Genomic DNA, 17,994 nt, shown 5'->3' on the forward strand with positions numbered 1-17,994 from the left:
AGAGCCGTTTCCCGGAAGTGAGGGGAAGAAAGCTATCGTAATCATCATTTTAAGAGATCTTTAACCCTTCACCGTTCAACCCCTTTGCAGAGTTATCATTCTCACAAAATAGAGTCCATCATAAGTCTGATCATAGCTTCATTGTCCACCTTCGAAGCCCTTCACGTTCACATATCGACCCCTCATCCTCGGTATTCCTTCGACCGAACGACGCGAGGTAGCAGACAGAGGACAAGACGAGAAATTGAAAATCAGATTGGATACTTCTGTTCTCGCGACAACAATTACAATAAATACTCACAGCTTATTGCTCACTCAGATAAGCAATCATGTTGATGCCAGCGGGTCTTCTCGCCAACAAGAGTGCCATCATCACAGGCGGCACAACTGGCATTGGCCGTGCCATCTGTCTCGAATTCCTGCGACAAGGAGCGAACGTTGTAGTCAATCATCTAGGCCTTGAGAAGGATAAACCTCATCTCGACTCTCTCATCGCTGAGGCCGACGCTATCCGCAAAGCATCATCCACAGCTGGCCTTCTCGATCATCAACCAGGCGATGTTCGCGATCCAGCGACAGCGACAGAACTGGTCAAAAAGGCCGTTGAACACTCTCCCAAGAAGCGACTTGACGTATGCGTGTCAAACGCTGGTATCTGCACATTTGCCGATTTCCTGACGCTCGAGCCGGACCTGCTGTATTCAACAGTGAGAACAAACTTGGATGGCGCCTTTTACATTACCCAAGCTGCCGCCAGGCAGATGGCCCTCAACCAGGAACCGAAGGGAGGGAGTATCATAGGCGTTTCGTCCATCTCAGCTCTTGTCGGGGGTGGCCAGCAGACACACTACACTCCTACCAAGGCAGGAGTTCTGAGCTTGATGCAGAGCACAGCATGCGCATTGGGAGAACACAACATCCGGTGCAATGCTCTTCTCCCTGGAACCATTCGCACGCAGTTGAACGACGCCGATCTGGCAGATGATGCGAAAAGAACTTACATGGAAGGTCGTATCCCTCTGGGAAGGACGGGTTTGCCCTCTGACATGGCTGGTCCGGCTGTCTTCCTGGCGTGTCCAGAGCTGAGCGGATACGTGACCGGCGCACAGCTTCTCGTTGACGGTGGGCTCTTCGTCAACCTTCAGTGAAGGAGAGAAGATTAAGCTCGTGGGGAGAAATGGGGATATGGAGAAGTGGAGACGCGGAGGCGAAGCACTACATCGAGACGAGATCGAAACCTGGAGATATCATGAATAGAACGAGGTTGATAGTGGTTCTCCGTGGAGACGAGTTCAAAGTTGGTCTTGCGGGGAAATTTCTTCTTGGGTCGCGGAACTTGTTGACTCGTGGAGTATGTTGATGTTTTGTCACAAAAGTATTGGATATTAAAACCGTGTTCATCTGTGCGACTGGATACCCGGAGCCCCGGGGCGGCGCTATTGAACCCGGGGTCGCGGGGTCGGGCTTGAACGGCGCCGGCCGGCGGCTTCAGTTTTCGTTCAATTAAAAAGTACATATACGAAGGATCGATCCATGCCTAATGTGGAAATGCTTGGGTACTTTGGCACGTTTGAGGGAAAGGAAACGCAAGTGACAGGAGACGTATTTACCAGACTAGATCAAAGCCAATCCGCATAACGCGGCTTTTTCTTGCAAGGCATATGAAAGGATATTACTGTTGATCTCCTGCACCGTATCCGTTTCCGTCACACCTGATTACACATAATCACTCAAAATTATCGTTGTTCTCACCCTCCATCACAAACCAAGGAAACGTGAGATATATTCCGTCTGATTCAGAACGGGCTGAACGGTAGGCGGGAGGTTTCACCGTAACGAGGAAGTGATAAACAGGAGGTGGCTAGGATGTTAGGACGGGAGTCGACCGAGTCTGTATAATCTACTTTTGGCCAATGCTAAACTTTGTATATCCCTGTTAGTAGTCAGTGCATACCAATCTCTTGGGTTTCTAGATGACGGCGAAGTTAATTGCCGCTATTTTCTGCAAAATTTGAACACTGTTTTGACAGGTCTTATTTCTAGAACTTCTGCAGAGAAAACAGTGACATCAGGGACAGTTGGCAACGGAGGAAAAATCCAACCACCAGAAATACATCATTTCCGGATACATTACGGCTCCCTCATGGCACCGTCAAAGTGCACTGTAATTCTCAACTCACAATCAACACAACACTGTACTGTTCTCCACAGTGTTTCCCCTCATTGTTAGTTTTCGTCCAACGTTGCTCCATTAATCAACCACAAGGATGATGCAAGGAAGAGTGTATTAATCGCGCGCATGCCCCGCGTCGACGCGGACGTTTGATCGAGACATCCCGACATCTCGAGGAGACGGACGCCAAGCACTATGATCCATGATCCCAGCAATAGAATTTCCTGACGGTGGTTTTGGAGGCCGCCAAGGGATATATGACGGTCCAACGGGGTGCTGTTCTTTCACAGCGTGATATGGAAGGGCATGTAGATAACAAGGCAGACAGATGCATGCTTAAGTTTGATGACATGAGAACACCTGTACGACAGAAAAACGGTAGAGCACAATTCAATGACGACAACAACTACCGTATCAAAAACGACAGTAAAGGCTGAGCTGAGCCGAGCCAAGACCAGCCAAGCCAAGCCCAGTTGGACTGATGTGGCAGACCGGTGCAGTGACTTGCAGCCAACAACAAACCATTGAAGCCCTTGGACGAACCGAACCCTTCAGCGCAGAAGGACCCTGTAGGCTTGTGCTGCTTATGCAGATCTGATCCCGATAGAGGTGATAAGGGCTATCTAGGGACCGCGTTTCACATGCTTTCAGGGACAGATCTTGTTGTATTGGACGGTCTGTGTTACAGATAGATGCGATGCTGTGCAACCATGATCTCTCCTGTTACGATATGAGCATGTCACTCACCGCAATTGCATTATTTCAAATGTCTCTTGTTTGTTTTCAAGATCACACAGCATGATTGTCGATTGCTGGACAAGGTAACACTTGTGAGACGGACTTGACACGAATAATCATTTGGTGATAGCGCCCAGCCGAAGGTGGCCGTCTAGGCCATGGGTGGATAACGGTGTCCCTTAGTGGGGCCGGACGGCATGACTGATAGGGCTGCCGACCGGACTGGCGGGGCACGAGCGGACCCTGAGCGGAGCTGGCTTGACGTCACATAAAACAACGGACCGAAACTGTGCGCGCAAAAAGAACGAAACGGGTACCAGATTTGCACAGAATCAACGTAGCGACTCTTGATTCTGCGGTCTTGGTCGGGATACAGTGGAGGCAGAGAGCAGCTTGCATGCATTCCTACCGTCGCCAATGCCTCTTCCTCCTGACGGTGACCGTATTGGCGTCATGGATGAGCTGCTTGACGGTGGATACTATCACTATTCAATCCGGTTTCCCTGACGGAACTGGCGCTTGATGTCGTCGACCTTGCATTAATTCTCACGCCGAGAAATGAGCCCTGCACGCTTGAGTTCGCGCCCTAGCCCTTGAAAAAGAAAGGTCCCTGATGAAAGACAGAGAGAAAAAAGCCACTGCGTTGTGAAACCATCTGGAAGCCTCCCTGCAATATGATACGTTCCCTGACATATTTATCTGACTGGCTGAAAATGGCCGACACATAGACCCTGATTGGAGTCCGCTACGGACGGTAAACAGGGAGTCTCAGGGTCCACACCAGAGAAGAAATCTTTTCTACAGCACATCTTTGCCGTTATCAGACGGTACGGTGGTACACCGTTTTATGCGGTGAGCTTTTGTTATCTGTGGCGACTCAGGGCAGTCAGATTAGAAAACTAGAATCAATTGGCGATCCCAAGCCGTGTCCTACGTCTGACAGGATCACTGTTTGTAGAACATGGGTGGCACGATGCTAAACAGTCCGATATTACGAGTGCTTATGCCATGTATCACCGATTAATCCATGACCATGTTGCTTCGAGAGAATGAGCTCCATTTGCGTTATTTACAATTTGTTGGTTGACAAATGGGAACAGGGCATGTTTCGTATCTCAAGAACCCACGTACATACTGTACTGTACTTGTTTCCGTGCCTGGCTGGTCATGACGTTCAAAGGACCCGAACTGAAGTTGAGAATGGGGTTGGTCTAGTGCGGCGACGGCGTCTAAGAAATGGAACCCAGGTACGGATGCAGACAGCAAAAACATGACAGCCCGCCCCAGCCGCGGGTAGAGACAGCAGGTTATCAGAGGCTAGCGTAGCCAATACCATGGGTCTCAGTACATTGCAGCAGGGAACGATGGGTACCCAGTACCCACCTGTCTCGCTCTAGCAGGTATCTTTGTCGCTCAGGCCCAAAAAGCAACACCGTCATCACCATCCGCATCCCATCCCTTACCTCATGCTGTATCTTAAAGTTTTTCGGCTGTAACCAAAACAATGCCTCACAAGAAATACTGTGGAACCGTTATTGTGGGTAAGGGGGAATTATCCATGGCTTGCCACGGTTTCGATTGACAGTGACTGACTCGGTTATTGGACCCCGAGCTACGTATCGACGGGCGTCTACCGAGATGCCATGGATATTGATTTCGATTCGATATCGATCAGAGCCACGGCCAAGATGACGCTTTGTTTAGACATTGTATCCTCAGGAATCTTACGTACTTTCCAGTTGCTCTCCGCTTGACATCTAAATCTATAAAGCCCCAGATTTCTCCCACCGTTCTTGACGGTAGAACTCATCAGTCTCCATCATTCCCCAGATTCCATATCCACTATCACCAACAACTACCAAACACACAAATAGCTCGACGCTCCCCGAGTCATTTCTCAATCACCTCTATCTGATATCTTCACCAAAACCACTTCACCTTAAAACTTCAACTTCACGCGTCTCAATTGTTACGCGTGCGCCTGAACAGGACCATATTCATTCCTAGCAATACCATCATCATGTCTTCACAACAGACCGAGTTCTTCAAGGACAACCTCCCCGCCCAGCGAGAGGTCACCACTCCTGGCTCTGTCCCCAGCTCTCCTGAGCTCGGCAGCTCTAGCTCAAGTGACAGCATCGCCAGTCTCGGATCTCCCGCCTCTCCCATCTCTCCTCCCATCTCTCAGCCTGTCGCCGACTCGTTCGTCTTTGCTTTCGATATCGACGGTGTCCTGGTCCGTGGTGGACGAGCCATTCCTGAGGCCATACAGGCCATGAAGGTTCTCAATGGCGAGAACGAGTATGGCATTCAAGTGTAAGTCGATTCATCCACAATGCGCAGTCATGATCCACCAACCCCGGATTTATTCTGGAGAGGTCCACTTAATAAACGGCATCGTGACTTTTACCCTGACGTTGAACCATGCAATACTGACACCCCTGTTTAGGCCTCACATCTTTCTCACCAATGGTGGTGGTAAGACTGAAGAAGAGCGATGCGGCGACCTCTCGGGTCAGCTCAAGTGCGACATCAAGCCTGGTCAGTTCATCTGCGGCCACACTCCCATGAGGGAGATGGCTGAGAAGTATGGCACTGTTCTTGTCGTCGGTGGTGAGGGCGAGAAGTGCCGACATGTTGCTGAGGGATATGGCTTCAAGGATGTTGTGACACCCGGCGATATCATCAAGCACAACGCCGCTACTACTCCCTTCCGCAAGCTTACTGCTGAGGAGCATGCCAACTCCCGTGAGCGAGACTTCTCGGACGTTGTCATCGACGCTGTCTTTGTCTTTGCCGACTCTCGCGATTGGGCTGGAGACATTCAGATCATGCTCGACGTTGCCATGTCCAAGGGCGGCCGTCTTGGTACCCGCAGTGAGACCAACGACGAGGGCCCCCCCTTCTACTTTTCTCACAACGATGTTGTCTGGTCTGCTGCACACGAGCACGTCCGTCTAGGCATGGGTGCCCTCCGCCGTATGTTTGAAGTTACATTCAAGGATCTTACTGGGGGTAACGGTGTTCTACACACCCATGCCTTTGGAAAGCCTCAGGTTTCTACCTTCGAGTTTGCTTCTCGTTTGATGGGCCAGTGGCGTCAGACTGAGCACGGTCTTGTTGCTCCTCCTGAGACTGTCTACTTTGTTGGTGACACTCCTGAGAGTGATATCCGAGGCACCAACGCCGTGAACAAGGTTGCCGACAACGATTGGTACAGCATTCTCGTTAAGACTGGTGTCTATCAGGAGGGCACTGAGCCCGCCTATAAGCCTCGTGTCACCGTTGAGAATGTTCTTGATGCTGTTAACCACGGTATTAAGCGTGAGATGGACAAGAAGGCTGCGAAGGGCCAGATCACCAAGCCTGCCCTTATCCCCGAGTCTGGCATCACTGAGATTGCTGTCGACATGGATGGCATTACCATCTAAAACAACCTACACACTTCACTTCATACATCACATTTTGGGCTATCAATTTTTTTCTTTGGATTTCTAACGGAGTTTCGGGTATCTTTCCTTTGTTACACACAGCCATGCGATATGAACAGTCCTTTACACAAGCATCTGCATTACGGCTCTTTGCAGGTGTCATGAGCACAACATACATACAACTCTTGAAGACCGGATAGAACAAGAAGCATCTGGATAGACGGATGGGTTCTAGATTCGAGGCTTTCATCTTATCTAGCTAGATTCTTACCTTCTATGATGCACCCCCCTACTATACCCTGATGAGCATCACATCAAATCCTATAGAACAGCAAAAAGATAGAAAAAAAATCAAGGCTCTTACAATAACTTCAAACAGTAATTTACATAGTGACCTGTTTCATATAACACCGAACAAGATTTCTAACTGTCACCTACATTCCTGAATTGCCATTCTAGTAGTATGAACAAATAGAACATCACGACCATCCATGAAGTTTGGATTCATAACCTAGTTGTACATTTAGCGATAGAGCATGGTACAATCCCCGATCCCCTCGATCTTAACAATTGCTAGATTTCTTTAACCCTTCATTAGTTCCACTCCACTGATTTGTCTCGCAACTCGTCTTCGGCAGAAAGTCCACTTATACCCATATTTCACGACCAAAGCTCGCCTTGATCCCAAATCCTGAAAAAGTGCCTCGGCGTCACAACGAGGTCTGATCTTCACGATGTCACTGACCCGTTGTTTCTTGACAGTGCCCCTTGTCGAAGCTTTGCCCCCGCCCCCCCCTCCCCTGGAACTGACATCAAGGGCTGGAGATGAGAATGAGCCTCACATTGATGATGACGACGCCTGCTAGGCGGGCTTGTGTTGCGGTACTGCCCACAATTGTGTTCTCTAGTCGACCTCCACGCGGATGACTCGTCTGCAACCTCACCTCCGGTGTCCTTGATAGCTTTGGGCTGTGCTATTCGTTATGAGCGCGAATGCTAGTTTGAAGGAACTAAGTCTCCGGAAACGACATTTTCGGTAATCCGAACATTTATTGATTCAGTCTCGGGTATTCTCGTCTCTCTCATCATTATCCAAGGCTTCCTCTGGGTCCGCATCCTCTTCCAGTATCTTCTCATCAGCCTCCTTGAAGATGAAACCTCCCCACTGCGAGGTAGCTACCCAGCCAGCTGCATCTACGATATCTTGTCTCTGCTTCTTCTGGTCCAAAGCTTCCTCTGCGCTGACACCCGGTGCGAAGCCACGGACATTCTCGCGATCAACACGTAACCATCCCTTCCAGCCTGCTGCGATATCACCAGCCCCAACGCCACCTACAACGATAGTCCCCCACCATTCGCGGCCGGCACTCGCCTGTGCGACGCTGCCATAGAGAAGAATGCCCTCTGCCTCAGCTACAAGAACACGAGTATGCTCTGGATCACTTCGTGCTGGTCGATGGACGTAGACGTGTTGCAGATGAGATGGTGAACAAGTCAGGCGCGTGGCATCAAAACGACCTTCAATGTCGATGACCAGAATGGCGTAGAGGTGCGGCGGACAGATGAGGTTTGATATGAGCCTGTACAGGAGTGGTAGATGGCGACCAGATATGCCAAGACCAGCAGATTTTGTGGTATGGAAGTGAGCGGCCGTGATCTCATCAAGTTCTGATATATGTGTAAGTTTGGTTGGTTGGATTTGAGGTTGATGCTGGACCTGATCCCGACTGCTTAAGCCATTGGTATCCAGAGGGAGTGAAGAGCGTAAGCTTCGAAGGACCTGTAATAATATTTTAGTAAGTCTCTAATTCAATGAGTAGTAGTACAGTGTTGGCAGAAAATGTATGACAAGCCCCTATAGTTGATTTGGATCAAACGATTCCTTCAGTGGTTCAAGGGTAAGCCGCTCAGCTTGTGAGGTCATCGATACGTGACATGCCAAGGTACTTCGAGGGCTTCGCCATGACTAAACGATAAATAAAGAAGGCCACAAGAAGCCATAGCAGTATGATGGACTTCCCGCGACGATATCACCACATGTCTGATCGTGATGTGTTGATACTTGTGACCAATAGGCAAGAAGCTTGGGCCCGAAATCTCGAGTTCAACTTACGTCTTCAAGGCTCATCTCAACAACCTCACCTAACAACCGACTCCCCGTTGCTGTCTCCATTTGAAGACTCTGAAAGATAGCAATTTGCCAGAGGGGCCTCTTATTTGGATGCTGATTGTTCGGTACGATTTCCGCTGTTGCTGACAATGGGCTATCCGTGCCAAGTCTTCCACGCTTCAGAGCTTCCTGAGCGCGTGCAGAGTAATCTAAGCGGCCGGAAGCGCAAGTTAGATAAAGGGGTCAATAATGTCGAGCTCTCTGGATGCGAACTTCTTGAGATGTTGCAGTACAAGTGCGAAATCAAAGAGCCTGTCAAGCCCGATAGCCCTGTACAATGCTTCGCGATTGAGCGATTGTTCCGGAAGTAAGTTCTCCCCCACCTACTCCTACGTTGGCGCCCCAAACATCGGTATACCGTGTCACAAATGTTCTGACGTGAGCTGTCTCCTCGTATAGATGTCAAGATAAAAAGGGTTCTTTTATGGTCGAGACAACGGCTTGGGAGGGCAAAGAGTATCCTCCGTTGGGGCAGCAGAGTGATGGAAAACACAGCAAAGACAGAACGCCCCCTCAACACTATCACTGGTCATCAAGTTGGCACGCACCAGACACAGCACGATGAAAAAGCTGATTTTAGATCAACCCTGGGCAACTTGCTCTTGTTTCTGAATATCACATATAGCATGCTTACTTGTCAAGGGAGATTTGACTGTCTTGTGAAACTTGAACGCCATCGTTAGCCCCAACAGTCTTCAGTCAAGCAGAATATCCCGCTGTGTATACGACCCTAGATAAAGAATAATAACAATGCAGCTTCAAATCATTCTTGTTTCTGCCATAGTTGTCGTGAGGTTGAATATTGGAGCGCTGAGTCACCAGCTGGGCTGCAGGAAGTTGATGGCATTGCCGGAATGGGCCGAAGTGCTCAGCAAACAATATCGTTATCGAATCATTAGTCTATACGATCAGTACAAACTGGTGCTATTTGCTGGATTTCAGACTGAGATCTGGAACAAAAATGTTACTATCGGCCAATTGACGAATGCATCTCTAATTATAATTCCATTACACAGAACTGCCCAGTCGATCCCAGATATACTATCAACGTAACGAATTTCACTTCAATAGCTCATTGTCAGTATTCAAAATGCATTACGACTCGGTTGCCCTTGCCCATAAATATAGATTGCACGGAGACCGTTTCAAATGAGGCGTTGGTGGTATTCTCTTCTCTCTACCCAGCTACACGACAAACGAAACATCGGCTAGCCGCCTGAACGTATCTATACGCACTCCCATCTCTCATTGCCCTTGCTTAAAATGACCAGGTCTCGGTTCGGTCCGTTGATTCTTTTACTCGTTCTTCTGGGCGGCTCGCTCTTCTTCGAGCTTGATGTAGTAGTTGTCGCGGGCGTTGGTTCGGGGCATGTGGAAGCCGTACCTGGAACGAAATGGTGAGTATTTACTCCCAGCCTCGTGTCGCTTCGTCGATGACATTGCTTACCAGAAGAAGTTGGCCATGACGAAGCCAGAGCCTACGAGGTTGCTAGTCAGCTAGGTGCGCTTCAACCAACCACATCATTCGAATTGTCAGCCCCTCCAAGAATCCTCCTCTTTAAATGAATAATTGCCAATTCATATAATCCGAATCAATTCGTGAGAGAAATCGACGTACCGAGGGCGATGCTGAGGTCCAGGACGAGGTTTCGTCGGAGCATCTAGCACAGTTGTCAGTCGACGAAAAGCTCTGGTACTGGGAGGCTCAGGCTCCTCTGGCCCGGTCGAATGCGAAAAGCGAGCCATTGAGTCGAGGGAAACGTACACCGGTGATGGGTCGGACGGCCATTGTGACTAATTTAGTTTTGCGAAGCTGTTCGGGCGAAGGAGCGAGGCTTTCGAGAGAGTACAGAGGTGCTGGGGAGTTTCGAGGTGGTCAAGCAGTTCTAAGTTGATTCCAAAGATGGGCTGATGTTAATCGCGCTAGCACCCGAGTCACGTGCACGCCTGCCATCGTCCGGCCTTCCGGTTGAACAACGGCGAATTATGCGGAAAAGAATCTCGCCCATTGAAACGACCCTCAATTGCAAGATACATTCCGTGTGAGCGATTCAGAGAGAGCGGTCGGTTTGCAGAGCCCGACAATATCTGCAACAATGAGTCTCCGATTTGCCGCCCGGCGGCTGGCAGTGTCAGGTACGGCAACGCTCAGCCCGCCTTCTTTGCAACTCAATTGGCCTAGAAACTACATGGACTAATCAAGAGCTTTTCTCTATAGCAAGGACCGCACACCCTGTATCCAGTACACCAGCTCCTGTTTTCTCTGCTACTGTCGGACCCTCAGTACAACGACGGCACAAATGGGCTTCCAATCTCTTCAAGGGATGGGGCAAACCCCGGAATAAAGACGCTGGAGTTTCACCCGCACAGGACCCTACATCTCTGCTCGACGACCCCAAGAGCCGTGAAGAATATTTGCAGAAGAGCATGTACAGCGGTGTGGAGGACAACATTTTCCAGGACGAGATCGAAAAAGTCAGTACCGACACCACCCCCGGCGCCCCCGAGATCGAGCAAAAGACGAAAGAGACCATGGCCATGGTTGTGGACCCTGATCCTCGAAGTCGAGTGCGTTGGCAACGCAAGAAGGTTATTCAGATGGTTCGCCGCAATGGCCGTCTGACAAGAGACGAGCGCATCCAGATGTCAGAGCGCCAACTTCTGCACAAGAGCGAGTTTATGCCCACAAGTGTCAAGAAACTCGTAATGTTGGCTCGTCAGATCGCTGGAAAGAGCGTCGACGATGCCATTGTGCAGATGAAGTGGTCCAAGAAGAAGATGGCAGCCGAAATCGGATATTACCTTGAGGAGGCTCGAGATTTGGCTATTGCACAGCGTGGTATGGGACTCGGAAAAGTCAACAACGAGATTTTGAAAACTCCCAAGAAGATCCAAACAGTCGATGGCAAATGGATTGAAATTGAGGACCCTACACGAATGTACATCGCTCAATCGTGGGTTGGGAGGGGTCCCTGGCGAGGAAAGAGAATTGACTACAAGGGTCGTGGACGCATGGGCATCATCAGACATCCCAGCACAAGTATGTCCGCATTGGTCACATATCTATATGTCTTTGAAATTACTGACTTATTCCCCTAGGTCTAACGGTGTTACTCAAGGAAGAAAAGACAAGAATACGAGAGTACGAGGAGCGTGTGGAAAAGAAGAATAAGAAGGGACCTTGGGTGCATCTCCCCAACCGACCAGTATATGGACAAAGACCATATTACTCGTGGTAAAACCACGACTGCCATCTGAAAATGGAGTTAAAAAGAGACGGAGTCTTCAAGCGTCGCCAGAGGCCACCATGTAATTTCTCATAGAAACTTGTAAGATATGTACAGTGAATGGGATGTACACTTGATCAAGACTGACATTCACACTCCGATGCCGACTTGATTTACTTTGTTATGGTACATTGACTCCCGCCTTATGTGAATTTGTGGTATCTTGTTCATTAAGTAATCGTCCAACGCCGACCCAGTTACAGCTTGGTTTGTTGGTTCAAATCTCATTGCCACCCATAATTCACGAATCAATCAACGCCCACCCTCCGTGGGTAAAACCATGCTGTTTCGTAAAGCGGTGTGTGCTGGTGACTTGCTCAGTGGCTAATCTTGGATCACAATTAGACATGTGTTATGCAGTGATTGATAGAGTGGGCATGCGATTGTCATCTGCAATATATTGATTCTGCTGTGCCCCGTTTTAAACGCCGATATCTCCCACAAGCTAGCTTTGCTCAAACCATATGTCGCGGTTCCTCGCGAGGAAGCATATCCTCATATCGATGGGACATTAGCTCCATGTCGTATCCATTCTTCTCGCCAATCGATCCTTGGTCGGGCAGAGGATAACTGCGGTCCCTAGTAGCCATGGGTGGTGACATGCTCGCCATGTTTCCGCGAGGGAGATCGTGCTGGTTTTGACGTTTCTTCCAGAAGAAGAAACCTGCGATGCCGAGAAGTGCGAGGATACCAATAGTGACTCCAATACCGACGCCAGCCTTCGCAGCACCAGACATGCCACCGGAAGATTCTTCCTTGTCTGAGCCGTCATCTGAAGAGTCAGAGGTAGCGGCAGCACCAGCGGCCTCGGAGGCTGTTGATGAGCTGTCGGCATCGGTGGCGGAAGCGGAGGCCTCAGATTCAGTGGCCTGTGAAAGGTTTAGTATTAACTTCCTTCAAATGCTTAATGTAACAGCCTTCTTACAGTAGGTTCGACGGCACCGGCAGTTTCAGCTGTTGAAGTCGCATCGACAGCATCAGTTGAAGTAGCTTTAGGGGCCTCTGAAGTTACTGGAGGCACAGCAGAGGTCGATGCAGCTTCGGAAGTATCAGCTGCGGCAGGGGTTTCCGATGTTGCTGCTGCCACTTCGGATGAAGTTGCTGCTGCAGCAGATGTTGTCGTTACGCCTGAAGCCGACGTTGCGGCAGCTTCTGGAAGGGCAGGGAGTTGCTGACCTAGGACATGTCAGCCTTTGTTATTTTGTGCAAGATACCATTCAATCCTGGCAACATACCCACACAAAACCCGTTGCTTAAGAAGCTGGTGATATCGGCGTCTGCAGCATTGCATGAAGGCGCTCTTGCGCACTCAGCCACACCCTTGACGAAGCTGGGGTTGACACAAATACAACCAGCCTGGGTGGCATCTGCGCAGCCCACAGTTGGTTTTACTGACTCAACACATGCATTCTGGAGGCCATCAGCACCTGTTTCGAGTGAATGCATAGTCATTAAGCGCTAGTCACTTACGACGCAGTCCTGAGCATAGACACCGAGAGTCTGTAAGGCGCCCAGCGCCAGCAGGGTTGAAAAAGAGAAGCGCATTTCGGAGGAAGTATGCAGCGAGATAAAACCTCGCTACTTTGATAGATCGTTAGAAGCCGGAATTGAACCAAGTCCGAAGTTCACGGTGGTCGTTTGGGTGAACGGCAGGCCGAATAAAGAGTTGAGTGCGAGAAGTGATGGCAGGTGCGGTCACAGGGATGAATAGTGACAATGGTGGCTCAAAATTTGCGATAAAAACAATAAAATGCCGCAGGTAGATCCTGGAACAACCCCTTCAGAGAATCGGAAAAGAAATCTTCAAATAGAAATGAGAGACGAGTCGGACAATGTCGTGTAAGGCAACAGAAGTGGCTTGGTCCAACGTGGCACTCGATGCAGAAGATGGAGGACCCCGAGAAGAATGCGAATGAATGAAGGTTGCGGATTTGTTGTCGTCGGTGCAGCGCAGAATGGCAATTCGAAAGGAAGGCGGAAAAGAAGAACAAGGTAAGGCAAGGCAAGGAAAGAAGAAGGCGAAGAATTGACCACAAGGAATGACTGGATGGTGAGTGATAACGAGGGACACTTGAGAGAGTGAAAGAGCCCAACGCGGAAAGGTGGTCGTGAGAAGTTGAGTCGAGTCGAGTCGGAGTCAGGAAAGGACAGAACAGGACGAAAGCAGAACAGAAACGAAGCCGTTTGAGAACGGAATAAAGAAAGGTGGGTTCGGGTGACTACAACAGCCAAAGGGAGAGAAAGTAAGTAAGTAAAGTTCGCTCAATTGAAATGAGATGAGATGAGACGAAGTAAGGAATGAAGTGGACGGGGAACTGGGAAAAGAACGGGGGCCTGGTAAGATTGCACTGAGGTCAGAAAGAATGCAATGCAATGCAAGCCCTCGCTCTTTCGTGGGAGGGAGCGACAAGCTGAAGAAGAAGAATACCAAAGGTAATAATAATAATGCTTCAAGCACAAGCAAGCTTGGTCCGGCGCTGTTACAGACAAGGGCGACCCAGCTCGATGGGTATCAGATCCTTCCAGGGGATGATCTAGCTTTACATTGACACGAGGGAGCCCTAGAAATAGCATAGGTACCTTGATCCGTCTGCCCGTCTCTACATGGTATTGGATGGATGTTGGTTGTTTCTTCGCCCTTCGCCCTTGATTTTCCAAGGCTCTTTGTACACAAAACACCTTGTGCATGTGTGCCCCCTGGCGGCTTGGCCTCCTGCAACACCAGGGACCGGATCCAACAGCACAAAACTGACAAGCACCGCCATCAACGTCAATTCCCTCTCTTTTCCCAAAAGGGGGGCCAATCAACCCCAAGGGCGCAAGCAAGCATAGCAAGACTGCCATTCAGGGCTGGGAGAGCGTTGCTAGCGGCGGGGGCTTACTGGATATTCCCCTGGCGCCAGGTACTAGCGCCAACTATCCCAGATTCCTAGCTCACTTGGCCTGTTTACCGCCCAATTGCCATCTCCCGAGATGGTCTCGCTTGTTTCATCTAACTACTATACCTTATGTACGTATGTTGATGTGTACCAGCGGGGACTGATAGAAGATCACACATTCTAGATGTTCTTCTCTGACTCGTCTTGTTAACTTTCCGTTACTGCGTTGTGTGTGACGCTGTGGGGTATGTGTCGCTGGTGGGCGCGAGATCTCAGCTTCTCGCTGTCTTCTTTGTCCTTTCTCCCCTCCTTTATGTTACTTCCTTCCAGTGTCTTGGCCCCTTTGTGGCTAGTGCATTTACCTCAAACCCTTATGCGGTTTGATACACGGTGGCTACCAATGTTGAGTTTTCTCTGACATATATGAGACCGACACATTGACGGAACACAACGTCGTGCTGAACTCACCTGGCCAGATAACACGCAAACACAAATTACGTCCAGTGCAGTGCGCTTCACGGAGGAGAGCCCGCCCGCTTGCATTGACCAGAGAAAGCTGAGCTGCAGAAAGGAAACGCTCAACAAACAGCGCCATTTATGCAACCCACTCCAGAACTCGTGACTTTTATTGGGATGTGCAAGCTGCATCCTGGCAAGCCCCAGAACAATGCGAGCAAACCAACCAGGACCCAACCATGCTAGAATACGGAAAGGCTTCTTTGACAACGCGTCTTTTACATGATGATTGCCGTAGTGCATCTGGGCTATTGTGGACTGATTACGGGGAGAGAGGGAGCAACTTAACCATAGAACATTGAGCCAGAAGCAAATTCTTGACGACAGCCGTCGTGGAGCGTCATCTCAGCCAGACTCCTTCACACCTTTTGATGGATGTGGTCAAACTGGCCATTGTTTGTCAATATGGCGTTCTATCGTACAATGATAAAACCAATACTATGGTATGGCGGTCAACAAAGCTGGCTGCGGATCCAAGACAATAATACAACACGGCGAAGCTGATGCATCACGCGTCATACCTTTGGCTTCACAGGGACTGGTGCTTCTCTGACAGATTCTTTGGACAGCCGCACATGGCGAAACAACCGCGGCACACCCACCTGTCACTTGTGCGACAATAACCTGGGGGCGGATGACCCCCGATCGGCCTCAGGGATTCACCCGCGGAGCTTCTGACAATGGTATCAAAAGATCAAAATTGTGCTTCTAGCTTCTTGAGCAAGGCCGGCCCAACTTGGAAGACACCAGGAAAGAAGGAGCTTTATGCTTAGAAAAACTTCTGATTCAAGCCATTTCGTTCCATATATTTGCTGGACATGGGATTCAAAGTTTGCCTTTATCTTGGCTTCATCCACGGATTGGGTGTGTGTGCAGATCGGTCTATGTCCAGGCCAAGGGTCGAGCTGTTCTTTTTAGCGTGAAACATTAGCTTCAAGACCTATCAACCCAAGGGAAGGAAACGCAAGTTCGAGAGCACCTCACAAGAATACATTAAGCATACCTATTCAAATAAGGCATCCAGCCTTGAGATCTCGTTGGTAAACTTTCTATTGAGTCCCCCTGATCTAAAGTACCTAGGCTGACATTGAGCGCGTATTCGTCTTGATCAACAATTGACATAAAAAACCGTGCTCTTTGTCTAATGGCATCATGTTCAGCCTCAACCACTCTGCTATAAGCCCCGGAGTCGGCTCACTTAATGGCGGGGGAGCCTTCGTAAGTTGCAGTGCAATAATTGTTTCTAACGGCAGAGCCCTTCGAGGTTTCCTTTGCACCGGGATTGTAGTTAACTTGACTCCTGGAGCAATACCGATGTCTATCTGAAATTGCTTATTATCTACTTAGATAAGATTCGAATAAATTGTAATTCGAATGGGAGGCTTAGGATGTTTGACAGTACTTCAACAAGTCTTGAGAGTACAGTAAACCGCCCTTCAACGATGTACTTTACACAAAGTCAAAAATTCATCTTATCTAACACATACGCAATATTCTTGATGAGTAGAGCGACCACAACGACTATGCAATGTTCATCGTCGTTAACAGAGGTCGGTTTGAATTTAGGCATAGCGTCATCAGTGCTTCACACAGTTGTGTCATACAACGTTGTGGGTTTTTTTTTTACGAGGAAGAAGTGCTGCAAAGTCTATTGGTAAGCAATAAGCTTCTAAATACGAGCTGACCCGGACATGTCAGTGGCCGGGTAAGGTGTCAAAAGAATCGGGATCATGCATCCGAGCCATTGGGTACAGGTATCCATAGTAATTGGGAGCTGAAGACCCAGCTGGATTCTAGACGACTGAAATAATTATGTAAGTTTAGTCTAACTTGGAGGGTCTTTTGACTAACTATTTTTGACACCCTTGTTAAAAATGGTTGGAAGCTTTCCGGCTACCTGAGGCCGTTTTGGATGCTGGAAAGCCTGGAAAAGTTGCATATTTCGAGACGTTGAAAATAGCTAGAGTCTGGTCTAGAACCTGCCTGAATCTTACGGATTGCCTAAACCATGAATCGGTGTATTCTTGATGATGTAGTGCCTTCGACTGGCAGCTGAATGTCGAACACCGGGATAGATTTTGTAATGAAGCACATACCCACCCAGCCTGGCAGGAATGCCAATGTCTAGAAAAACGTTGAAGCTTTTATTAGATGGAATTATGAGACAATGCGCCAAGTAAAACATCAGAAGCTTCGTGACACCCGTTTGAACCGTCAGGTTCAGACCATATTATAGATCGAGGAAGCTCATGCCTTGATGGCAAGTATGCATCCGATAGTCTACAAAATTGAGACAAGAGACTTAGATTAGTAATTCTCATCTCCACGATCACCAGCATCAACTCAACTTCAACGCCAACTACTCTTTTCCGTCTTTATTGAAAGTGAAGACGATCACTTGGTTTGGCGATTGACTCGGGGATTTTTGAAGGCCGGGAGCCCGATGGTGACCGTGCGCCGGGAATAACAGTTCGGGGTCCAAATTTGGTGAGCCGATCAAGAGAGCTGGTCAATTGGAGCAAGCTGTGCAAGCCAGCAAAGCGCCTCGTTACACGCTCGCATGGGAGGACCGGGTCGAATTGAGGTCTAGACTCTTTGTTAGCTTGTGCATTTTGGGAAATGGATCGACCGAACGACAACGGGTCCAGTGCAAATGTAGCTGGTACTGAGGCATCAATGACCTGGGAGCCGGGACTGTTTAGAATGCACTGAAAATAATGATACTTTTATGATGAAGAGGAAGAAAGAAATGCTATTCTTCAATGCTAGAGGTCTCGACTTAACTATGAGAAGTCGTTGG

General features: G+C 49.0%; 7 protein-coding genes across 7 annotated transcripts; 4 read left to right on the forward strand and 3 right to left on the reverse strand.

The window, feature by feature from the left end:
* Positions 1–329: 329 nt before the first annotated feature.
* Positions 330–1,148, forward strand: BKA55DRAFT_688919 (uncharacterized protein; the record flags this gene model as incomplete). Its single annotated transcript, XM_046199282.1, has 1 exon — positions 330–1,148. The coding sequence occupies one exon, from the start codon at positions 330–332 to the stop codon at positions 1,146–1,148; it is 819 nt and encodes a 272-aa protein (XP_046051500.1).
* A 3,783-nt stretch (positions 1,149–4,931) lies between these two features.
* On the forward strand, positions 4,932–6,342 carry BKA55DRAFT_688920 (HAD-like domain-containing protein; the record flags this gene model as incomplete). The annotated part of the gene is made up of 2 exons (XM_046199283.1): positions 4,932–5,227; positions 5,361–6,342. 2 exons carry the CDS (start codon positions 4,932–4,934, stop codon positions 6,340–6,342), a joined length of 1,278 nt encoding a protein of 425 aa, XP_046051501.1.
* A 1,057-nt stretch (positions 6,343–7,399) lies between these two features.
* Positions 7,400–8,515, reverse strand: BKA55DRAFT_538299 (uncharacterized protein; the record flags this gene model as incomplete). The annotated part of the gene is made up of 2 exons (XM_046190021.1): positions 7,400–8,122; positions 8,456–8,515. The coding sequence occupies 2 exons, from the start codon at positions 8,513–8,515 to the stop codon at positions 7,400–7,402; spliced, it is 783 nt and encodes a 260-aa protein (XP_046051502.1).
* Positions 8,516–8,601: 86 nt separating this feature from the next.
* BKA55DRAFT_593141 (uncharacterized protein) lies at positions 8,602–9,077 on the forward strand (the record flags this gene model as incomplete). The annotated part of the gene is made up of 2 exons (XM_046195510.1): positions 8,602–8,819; positions 8,912–9,077. 2 exons carry the CDS (start codon positions 8,602–8,604, stop codon positions 9,075–9,077), a joined length of 384 nt encoding a protein of 127 aa, XP_046051503.1.
* Positions 9,078–9,808: 731 nt separating this feature from the next.
* On the reverse strand, positions 9,809–10,301 carry BKA55DRAFT_688922 (uncharacterized protein; the record flags this gene model as incomplete). The annotated part of the gene is made up of 4 exons (XM_046199284.1): positions 9,809–9,896; positions 9,960–9,990; positions 10,131–10,173; positions 10,278–10,301. 4 exons carry the CDS (start codon positions 10,299–10,301, stop codon positions 9,809–9,811), a joined length of 186 nt encoding a protein of 61 aa, XP_046051504.1.
* A 142-nt stretch (positions 10,302–10,443) lies between these two features.
* BKA55DRAFT_565531 (ribosomal protein L22/L17) lies at positions 10,444–11,908 on the forward strand. Its single transcript, XM_046192540.1, has 3 exons — positions 10,444–10,648; positions 10,731–11,552; positions 11,612–11,908. The coding sequence occupies exons 1-3, from the start codon at positions 10,609–10,611 to the stop codon at positions 11,749–11,751; spliced, it is 1,002 nt and encodes a 333-aa protein (XP_046051505.1). The 5' UTR covers positions 10,444–10,608; the 3' UTR covers positions 11,752–11,908.
* A 24-nt stretch (positions 11,909–11,932) lies between these two features.
* Positions 11,933–13,702, reverse strand: BKA55DRAFT_336863 (uncharacterized protein). Its single transcript, XM_046185738.1, has 4 exons — positions 13,270–13,702; positions 13,035–13,209; positions 12,725–12,975; positions 11,933–12,668 (listed from the first exon to the last, which is right to left on the reverse strand). The coding sequence occupies exons 1-4, from the start codon at positions 13,342–13,344 to the stop codon at positions 12,255–12,257; spliced, it is 915 nt and encodes a 304-aa protein (XP_046051506.1). The 5' UTR covers positions 13,345–13,702; the 3' UTR covers positions 11,933–12,254.
* Positions 13,703–17,994: the final 4,292 nt, after the last annotated feature.

The sequence above is a fragment of the Fusarium redolens genome, assembly GCF_020744475.1.
Source record: "Fusarium redolens strain MPI-CAGE-AT-0023 chromosome Unknown BKA55scaffold_6, whole genome shotgun sequence".
Taxonomy (NCBI): Eukaryota; Fungi; Ascomycota; class Sordariomycetes; order Hypocreales; family Nectriaceae; genus Fusarium; species Fusarium redolens.